Source organism: Scylla paramamosain, chromosome 43, assembly GCF_035594125.1.
Source record: "Scylla paramamosain isolate STU-SP2022 chromosome 43, ASM3559412v1, whole genome shotgun sequence".
Classification (NCBI taxonomy): domain Eukaryota; kingdom Metazoa; phylum Arthropoda; class Malacostraca; order Decapoda; family Portunidae; genus Scylla; species Scylla paramamosain.
The window spans coordinates 1,482,501-1,493,215 of record NC_087193.1 but is presented as its reverse complement, the minus strand read 5'-3'; the positions used below and the strand labels follow the sequence as shown (position 1 = coordinate 1,493,215).

Below are 10,715 nucleotides of genomic sequence, written 5' to 3'. Positions count from 1 at the left end.
ATCTTTATTGCTGTAAATTGTTCATTCCTGAGTTATTAATTTTTATCAAATTTATTGTTTACTCCATGTACCCAGATTATGTTGTGCGATCATGGAATGCAGGTAGTGTCGGGGGGCAAGGGAGTGAAGGACAGGAGGAAGCGGTGGCTAGAGGAGGGGATTTCATTAGTGCATGCATGAAACAATGCCTTAGCCATTCAAAAAAAAGAAATATTTCAAGAAATCTATCAACAGATGGGCTGTATTCTACAAGACGAGCAGGAAGAGCTTGGTTTTGAATCAGTCTTGGAAGATGGCTCAGTGTGGTTGCTGTGAGTGCAATTACTTTGAGGTGATAAGAAAATTTCAACAATAACAAAGCTTTGCCATTTCCAGCTATTCCCACTGCAGACTCCAGTGAAGAGGAAGTATCAGAGGGCCAATAAGGCAAGTTAGGTTAGGTTAGGTAGTTTTATTGCTATTTCAACCAATACACTGTATGTAACTATAGCCTTTTGCAACATCTACATATAAGGTTTTTGAGCATTTCTAGTGGTTACACCATGTGGTACAAATAATAAACAACTTGCAAACAAATTTTCAAAATTTATTTCAGTTTCCTCACTCTTGTCCTTCCTCTTGACCCTGTGCTGGCCAATCAGTACTGTGTGTGTGTTAGTACTTTGGTGTGTCAGGTACTGTGACTGTATCGTGTTGCCACAGTATATAGTCTTGTTTTTTTTTGTTTTTTTTTTATGTAGGAAGGACACTGGCCAAGGGCAACAAAAATCTAATAAAAAAATGCTCACTGAAATGCCAGTCCCATAAAAAGGGTCAAAGCAGTGGTCAAAAATTGATGAATAAGTGTCTTGAAACCTCCCTCTTGAAGGATTTCAAGTCATAGGAAGGTGGAAATACAGAAGCAGGCAGGGAGTTCCAGAGTTTACCAGAGAAAGGGATGAATGATTGAGAATACTGGTTAACTCTTGTGTTAGAGAAGTGGACAGAATAGGGGTGAGAGAAAGAAGAAAGTCTTGTGCAGTGAGGCCGTGGAAGGAGGGGAGGCATGCAGTTAGCAAGATCAGAAGAGCAGTTAGCATGAAAATAGCAGTAGAAGACAGCTAGATATGCAACATTGCGGTGGTGAGAGAGAGGCTGAAGACAGTCAGTTAGAGGAGAGGAGTTGATGAGACGAAAAGCTTTTGATTCCACCCTGTCTAGAAGAGCAGTATGAGTGGAAACCCCCCAGACATGTGAAGCATACTCCATACATGGACGGATAAGGCCCTTGTACAGAGTTAGCAGCTGGGGGGGTGAGAAAAACTGGCGGAGACGTCTCAGAACACCTAACTTCATAGAAGCTGTTTTAGCTAGAGATGAGATGTGAAGTTTCCAGTTCAGATTATAAGTAAAGGACAGACCGAGGATGTTCAGTGTAAAAGAGGGGGACAGTTGAGTGTCATTAAAGACGAGGGGATAGTTGTCCACTGCAAAAACACTATCTTGAATGATTCAGAGTTTGTTCCTCTTTCTCTACCCTCTGACTACTTCATGCTATTAAAATCCTTTGCAATGATGTTTTACATGCCCTCGCTGAGCTAAACCCTCAGAAGACTTATGGACCTGGTGTCCCTCCCATTGTTCTCCGAAATTATGCCTCCGTCCCTGCATCTTCTTACTGTTATTTTTATTTATTTATTTATTTATTTATTTTTTGGGGGGGTTAACAAGTTTGCAGAAGCTGATATATATTGAATGATGTTCTGCAACCTGAATTCTACCTGATATGTAAGTGTTAACTTCGGGAGAAGACGCTAAGGTTATCTCCATATCGCGAAACCACATTTTTCTGGTAATTTTGTTTTTTGGATGAATCTCTGCTTGTTTTGGTATCATATCATTGGTTTACATATGTGGGGAGGGAGGTATTAAAAAAAAAGTTGATTTGCAGCAGAAACAGTTACTAGCTTCATTCTTATCACATTAAAAATTACCAGAAAATGTAGTTTCCTCCAACAATGTTGGATGGATGCACTTCTATAAATTTACCAAGTAAAAATTTACCATTTATTCTCTTTTATATCTCCTTCACTTTTTTTTTTTTTATTATCCCAGCAGACATCGTCTCTCACATACTGCAAAATGTCATCATTATCCCAGCAGACATCGTCTCTTACACGCTGCACAATATCATCACATCATTTTAAGTCCTGTTTCTTGTGGGTTTGTTTACACTACACGCCTCGTTCTGGGTTTGGCGGTACGTGCCATCTACCAATTTTACAGGGACATGATTGATTAATAATTGTTATTACAAATTGAATTCAGTTTTCTTCTTGGTAGTTCATCTTAATTCCATAAATAGATAAATAACTTATTTGTAATTTTTAATAAAATGAGTCGCATTATGACATAATTAAAACAAATATAATGATCTGGATATGTTAGACGAAGAGTTTAATTTATACAGAACTTAAATAATCATTTAGAATGTTCGGCTAGGGGAGTCAGCTGATATAAAAAGGAGTCTCGAGGCCGCAAACTGCTCAGTGCTCCCCTCCACCTGGTAGTACTTACGTGCTGTTCGTGAGGTGCAGCCCCTGTTCACTTATCATGTCCTTAAAGTTTTTGGTGTTCCTAGGCTCTACTCGGGAAGGCAGGTTGGGTGAGAACGTAGCAAAGTGTGTGGTGAAAAAACTGCAAGCTCTCTCTCACCAAGCAGAGATGATTGGTAAGTAATGCTTATAAAGTCAATAAGCGGTCGTCGCCTGTAATTTCACGTATAGTCACTTCCGCTCTCAACAAAGATAGTTGAATGATTTCACCTTATTGTTGCGTTGCTATGAAGTATTGTGGAAGTGCTCAGCATGGAGAGCGGAAGCATATGACGCGTCGCTGCTGGTACAGGAGGAAGGGAAGGGGTGCAGGCCGCGGTCATGAGAGCGTGGGGAAAGCATGCATGAGAGAGAGAAACTGGTGGAAGGAAGCTAACGCAGTATACACCCATACTACTTAATTCAGCACAGTATATTAAGCACTACTGTAACACCGTGCCAGAAGGTAAAAACATGAGTCAAAGCCTAAACTTACGATCCAGTAAGTTTAGGCTTATTTTTTTATTTATTTATTTTATTTTTTCGGCCTGTCAGACCCGGATTTGATCACTGGTAACGATCGTCTCCCGTGTGTGTGTGTGTGTGTGTGTGTATATATATATATATATATATATATATATATATATATATATATATATATATATATATATATATATATATATATATATATATATATATATATATATATAATCCCTATTTCGTAACGGAGAATATAGTTCTTCGTTCAGTTATGACATTGGATGCTAGGGGAGGAAAAACGATATGAAGATTTAGTAATGAGCTGGGTTAATCTTCGAGTTGAATGACGTGGTATTGTTGAGTCAGCCAGGAAATGTGTATCCCCTCCCCCTAAGGAAAGAGAACACGGGAATGAAAAAGAGATTAGCTAGCGTAAACAATAGTAGATTTCTCAAACACCATAACTACCCTCCCCAGAGACATGCCTTGGATTGCTCGGATACGCGCCACCACATTACATGGAAAAAAAAGTTTAGAAGGGGATAAAGAATTATATAATATCGTGTCAAGCCACGAAAACGGGAGCCAAAGCTGGTTGCCTGATGTATTTAATTAATAGTCCATGCCAGAAGGCTTCTCCTGGCCTGTCAGTTCCGGATGCTCTGGTCAAGCTTATTTCCGATGTTTATAATGTATCAATTTCTCACCGCTTCTTTACGAAAAATCTAGTTATTCGTTTAGTTACAGCACTGTTTCACGCAGTACAATACAGTGCAGTACTCAACCACATTACTTCACAAGTGCAATACAGTACAGTATACACGCACATTACTCCACGCTGTACAGTAGTCATCAGTGCAGTACACGCCCAAATTATTTCACGAGTACAGTATCGTATAGTACGTTTAATACACACCAACATTACATCACGCAGTACAGTATAGTGTACACACATTACTTCAAGCAGTACAACACGGTGCCTATCCATATTACTTCAGGCAGTACAGCACAGCACAGCACAGAACATATAATACACCCATTTTACTTCATGCAGTACCATACAGTGTAGTACACATCCATCTTGCTTCACTCTGCCCAGTACCGTGCAGCACATTGCAGTAGAGTATATCCCCATATTACTTCATACAGTATACAGTATAGTACAATACAGTATACACCAACATTAAGCAATACAGTGCGGTGCATATCCACATTACTTCACTCAGTAAATATACAGTAGAGTACACACACATCATTACATACAAGACAGCACCATAGAGTATACACACAATACTTCATGCAGGGCAGTATAATACAGCATAATACAGTACAGTATACATCCGCATTACTTCAGGCAGTACATTACAGTACACACCCTCATCACTTCTTGTAGTACAGAACAATACAGAACAGTATACATCCACATTACTTCACACAGTATGGAATACTGTAGTACAATATACATTGACATTACGTCACTGAGTACAGTACAGTACACGCCCGAATTACTTCACACTGTACAGCACAGCATAGTACAGTATTTACACACATTATGCAGTACAATACACAGTAAAGTGCAGCACACACCCCACATTGTTTCACGTAGTACAGTGCAGTGCATGCCCACATTACTTCAAGCATTACAGTACAATATAGTATAGTACGTGCACACACACATTACTTAATGCAGTACAGTACAATACACACCCACATTATTCCAAGCAGTACAGTACAATACAATACAATACACATCCACATTGTTCCACACAGTACAGTACAGTAGTATACACTCATTACTCAACGCAGTACAGTACAGTGCAGAACACAACCACATCACTCCAAGAAGTAGAGTACACTACACATCCACATTGTTCCACACAGTACAGTATAGCAGTATACATTCATTACTCCACGCAATACAGTACAATGCAGAATACACCCACATTACTCAAAGCATTACATTACAGCACAGTACAGTACAGTACACACTCACATTACTCCACACACTACAGTACAGTACAGTACACTTCCACATTACTCCACGCAATACATTACAGTACAGTGCTGTACACACCCACATTATTCTATGCAATACAGTACAGTGCAGTACACATCAACATTACTCCATGCAGTACAGTACAGTACAGTACACAACTACATTACTCCATGCACTACAGTACAGCAAAACACACTCCTACATTACTCCACGCAGTACATCACAGTACTGTGCAGTACATACTCACATTACTCCATGCAGTGCAGTACAATATGGTGCCGTACACAAGCACATTACTCCATGCAATACAGTACAGTGCAGTACATACCCACATTACTCCATGCAATACAGTACAGAGCAGTACACACTCACATTATTCTATGCAATACTGTACAGTGTAGTATACAACTACATTACTCCATGAATACAGTATAGTACAGTGCAGTACACCTACATTACCCAACACAATACAGTACAGTACTATGCAGCACATACCAACATCACTTCACGCTGTACAGTACAATATAGTACAGTACACAACCATTTTACTCCACACAGTATAATACAATACAGTACAGTATATACCGACATTACTTCATGCAGTACAACAAAGTACAATTTTCGTACAAGTACAAATTGACATTAGTTCACATAGTACAGTCCAGTACATGCCTACATTACTTCATGATAACAGTACAGTATAGTACACACCCATACTATGCAATGCAGTACAATTCAATATACACCGATATTACTTCACGCTGTACAGTACAGTGCAATACAGTACACACACATGAGTTTACTCACTACATTTCAATAAAGTACAGTACAGTACAGTACAGTACACATAGACATTGTCATATAGTACAGTTCAATAAAGTACCCACTCACATCACCTCACACAGTGCAATACAAGAGAACACAGTATAGTAAGTACACTCATACCTCGGTACTACGGCTAAAAAGGGGGGGAAACATTGGTCCGATGAGGCCGTATGTTTCGACACAGTGAACCCACAGTTTTTCACGGGGTTATGTTCTAAAAACACCCTTGAAATGCTAAAATCCGCATTATATTGACGCTACCCATAAAATACCTATTTATTGCCTTTGTTAATAAGAAAAATCTGTACAGGTACTTAATGATGATGGATGCGATGGATGAAGTAGCTGTGCAGCAAGGTATAACGAACATACTCGTACATGGAGAGAGAGAGAGAGAGAGAGAGAGAGAGAGAGAGAGAGAGAGAGAGAGAGAGAGAGATGAATTGTGGCTGTTGACGGCCAGCAGATGACCTTGAGTGGCCGGTGGCGCAGCGCTCTTTCTTTCTCTCGTACAGGTTAACACACACACACACACACACACAGAGAGAGAGAGAGAGAGAGAGAGAGAGAGAGAGAGAGAGAGAGAGAGAGAGAGAGAGAGAGAGAGATGAATTGTGGTTGTGTGATAGCCAGAGGGTGGCCTTGACAGTGGCCGGTGGCTCAGCGCTCTCTCTTCTCTCTCAGGTTAACACACACACACACACACACACACAGAGAGAGAGAGAGAGAGAGAGAGAGAGAGAGAGAGAGAGAGAGAGAGAGAGAGAGAGAGAGAGAGAGAGAGAGAGAGAGAGAGAGAGAGAGATTATACTAGATAGTTCTGGTGCTAGTACTTTTGTATAGAAGGCCAAACAAATACGGTGGTAAAGCTGCTCCGTTATATTAATAAAATAAACTGTACAGTATGACAAATATGTGAAGCTGCCCGCGTGTTGCATGTCCGCCACCGAGGCTCTGCATGACCGCCAGTAAAGCTGGGCGGACACTGACTGGGCATGTAGGGGACTATGGGTGGTTGCTGGCCGAGTCAGGTCACGGCCAGGGCTGGCACACCACATGGTTGACCGAGGCCTCAGGGGACCAGAGAATGGAATGCGGGCGGCGGGCGAAGCGTCCCGCCACAAGAACAATAATTGCGGTTGTGTGACGGCTAGAAGGTGAGCTTAACAGTGGCCAGTAGCGCACCTCTCTCTCTCTCTCTCTCTCTCTCTCTCTCTCTCTCTCTCACAGATAAAACACACACACACACACACACACACACACACACACACACACAGAGAGAGAGAGAGAGAGAGAGAGAGAGAGAGAGAGAGAGAGAGAGAGAGAGAATTGTGGCTCTGTAACAGCCAGTAGGTGAACTTGACAATGGTCGGTGGCTCACTGCTCTCTCTCTCTCTCTCTCTCTCTCTCTCTCTCTCTCTCTCTCTCTCTCTCTCTCTCTCTCTCTCTCTCTCTCTCTCTACACACACACACACACACACACACAAAGAGAGAGAGAGAGAGAGAGAGAGAGAGAGAGAGAGAGAGAGAGAGAGAGAGCGCATTGCGTCAATGTCACTCACTGATTGTCTTTTCTACTTTTCCTCCCGACGGCATGGTTATAGAAAATTATGATAATTCAAACACAACATATAAATATGGTAAAAACCGTGGAGCAATACGCAACACATGTTGTTACACTGTTGTAAACAAACTGATCGCCTGCAACAAGCGATCAGTTCTTGAAAGTGTCTCGTGTCAACTCCATTCATAGCGCGCGGGAATTTCAAATTGAGTTGGCTGCTCCAGATTTTGTCCGCTGCTTCCGAAATCTGTAAAGTGCCAAGGTATAAGTGTATAGTACACACAAACCTTATTTCAAGCAGTACAGTGTAGTACAGTACTTACCCACAATACTTCATACAGTACAGTACAGTACAGTACATACCAATGTTACTTCATGCAGTACAAATCAAGTTTTTTTTTTTCATGCTGTACAGCACTGTGCAGTGCAGTACACACCCATGTTATTTCACTTAGTGCAGCACAGCACAGTACAGTACTTTCCTACACTACACACTACAGTATACTACTATAAACAGACCAGTGCACACTCACATTACTTCATGCAATACAGTACAATACAATATACACACTTAATATTTCACACATCACAGTTGAGTGCAGCATAATACAGTACAGAACAGCATACACCCACATTAATTTACTCAGTACAGTGCAGTATACACCCACACATTACAGTTGAGTACAGCACAATACATTACAGAACAGTATACACCCACATTAATTTACTCAGTACAGTACAGTATACACCCACACAAGGTAAAGTACAGTACACACTCAATATGACTTCACATTGTACTGTACAGCATGTTACAGTACAGTATACAACACCTAAATCATTTCATGAAATGCAGTACAGAACAGCATGATGCAGTACCGCACACACCCATATTACGTTGCACATTACAATACAGTACAGTACACACCCACATTTTCTCACGCAGTACAGCACAGTAGAGTACACACATTATTTTTTTGTATTACAGTTTAGTAGATTACAATGTGCACCAACATTACGCAAAACAGCACACCAGTTTTTTTTTTTTTTTTTAACGTAGGAGGGACACCAGCAAAGGGCAACAAAAATCCAGTAGAAAAAAGGCCCACTGAGATGGCAGTTCCCGAATAGGGTTCAAAGTGGTAGTCAGAAATTAAAGGATGTGAAACCTCCCACTTGATGGAATTCAAGTCATAGGAGGTGGAAATAGAGAAGCAGGCAGAGACTTGCAGAGTTTATTAGAGAAAGGGATGAATGATTGAGAGTAATGGTTAACTCTTGCATTAGAGAGGTGGACAGAATAGGGGTGAGAGAAAGAAGAATGCCTTGTGCACCAAGGCCATGGGAGAAGAGGACGCATGTAGTTAGCAAGATCAGAAGAGCAGTTAGCATGAAAACAGTGGTAGAAGACAGCACGATATGCAACATAACGGCGATGAGAAAGAAAATGAAGACAGTCGGTTAGAGGATAGGAGTTGATGAGACGAAAAGCTTTTGATTCCACCCCGTCTAGAAGAGCGGTATGAGTGGAACACCCACCATCCCATACATGGGCGGATAAGGCCCCTGTACAGAGTTATCAGCTGGAAGGGTGAGGAAAACTGGCGTAAACGTCTCAGAACACGTAACTTTATAGAAGCTGTTTTAGTTAGAGATGAGATGTGAAATTTAGATTACAAGTAAAGGACAGACCGAGGATGTTCAGTGTAGAAGAGGGGGACAGTTGAGTGTCACTGAAGAAGAGGGGATAGTTGTCTGGAAGGTTGTGTCAAGTTGATAGATGGAGGAATTGAGTTTTTGAGGCATTGAACAATACTAAGTTTGCTCTCCCCCAACCAGAAATTTTAGAGAGATCAAAAGTCAGGCGTTCTGTAGCTTCCGTGTGAACTGTTTGCTTCCTGAAGGGTTGGACATGTATGAAAAGACGTAGAAAAGTGCAGGGTGGTATCATCAGCATAGGAGAAGATAGGACAAGAAGCTTGGTTTAGATCAATCATGGATAACAGAGAGAGGGCGGTGACAAGACAAAACCCTGAGGAACACCACTGTTGATAGATTTAGGAAAAAGAACAGTGACAATCTACCACAGCAGCAATAGAACGGGCAGAAAGGAAACTTGAGATGAAGTTACAGAGAGAAGGATAGAAGCCGTAGGAGGATAGTTAAGAAGTCAAAGCTTTGTCCCAGACTCTATCAAAAGTTTTTGATATGTCTAAAACAACAGTAAAAGTTTCACCAAAATCTCTTAAAGAGGATGACCAAGATTTAGTAAGGAAAGCCAGAAGATCATCAGTAGAGCGGCCTTGCCAGAACCCATACTGGCGATCAGATAGAAGGTTGTGAAGTGATAGATGTTTAAGAATCATCCTGTTAAGGATAGATTAAAAAACTTTAGATAGGCAGGAAATTAAAGCAATAGGACGGTAGTTTGAGGGATTTAAACGGTCACCCTAATTAGGAACAGGCTGAATGTAGACAAACTTCTAGCAAGAAGGAAAGGTGGATGTTGACAGACAGTTAAAAGAGTTTGACTAGGCAAGGTGGAATTACGGAGGAGCAGTTTCGGAGAACAATAGGAGAGACCCCATCAGGTCCATAAGCCTTCCAAGGGTTTAGGCCAGCGAGGGCATGGAAAGCATAATTGCAAAGAATTTTAATTTGTAGCATGAAGTAATCAGAGGGTGGAGGAGAGGGAGGAACAAGCCCTGAATCGTCCAAGGTAGAGCTTTTAGCAAAGGTTCAAGCGAAGAGCTCAGCTTTAGAGATAGATATGATAGCAGTGCTGCCATCTGGTTGAAAAGGAGGGAAAAAAGAAGCAAAGTCATTGGAGATGTTTTTGGCTAGATGCCAAAAGTCACGAGGGGAGTTAGATCTTGAAAGATTTTGACACTTTCCTATGTAGGAGGGACACCGACGAGGGCATGGGAAACATTACAGCGAATGCTCTTAATGAGTAGCATGAAGTAGTCAAAGGGTGGAGGAGATGGAAGAACAGGCCTTGAATCATCCAAGATGGAGGCTTTAGCAAAGGTTTGAGCGAAGAATTCAGCTTTAGAGATAAATGAGGTGGCAGTGGTGCCAGCAAGTTGAAATAAAGGAGGGAAAGATGAAGAAGTAAAGTTACTTGAGGTGTTTTTTGGCTAGGGAGGAGTTAGATCTTGAAAAATTCTGATATTAATGAAAGAGTTTTGAGTAGGTGGCATGGCTCTGGGCAGAAATATAAAATATATGAAATTTAAGTAATAGAAGGTTCAAGTACCTTTGTGGGACACCTCTCTAT

General features: G+C 41.1%; 1 protein-coding gene across 1 annotated transcript in view; it reads left to right on the top strand.

Annotated features, from left to right (window-relative positions):
* The first annotated feature begins 2,533 nt into the window (after window positions 1-2,533).
* The window catches only part of LOC135093619 (NADPH azoreductase-like), a 39,607-nt gene continuing 31,425 nt past the window's right edge, over window positions 2,534-10,715 (top strand). The window contains exon 1 of the mRNA XM_063993038.1: window positions 2,534-2,710. Within this exon, the coding sequence (XP_063849108.1) occupies window positions 2,593-2,710 (118 nt within the window). The 5' untranslated portion in view covers window positions 2,534-2,592. The remainder of the gene's footprint in view (window positions 2,711-10,715) is intronic.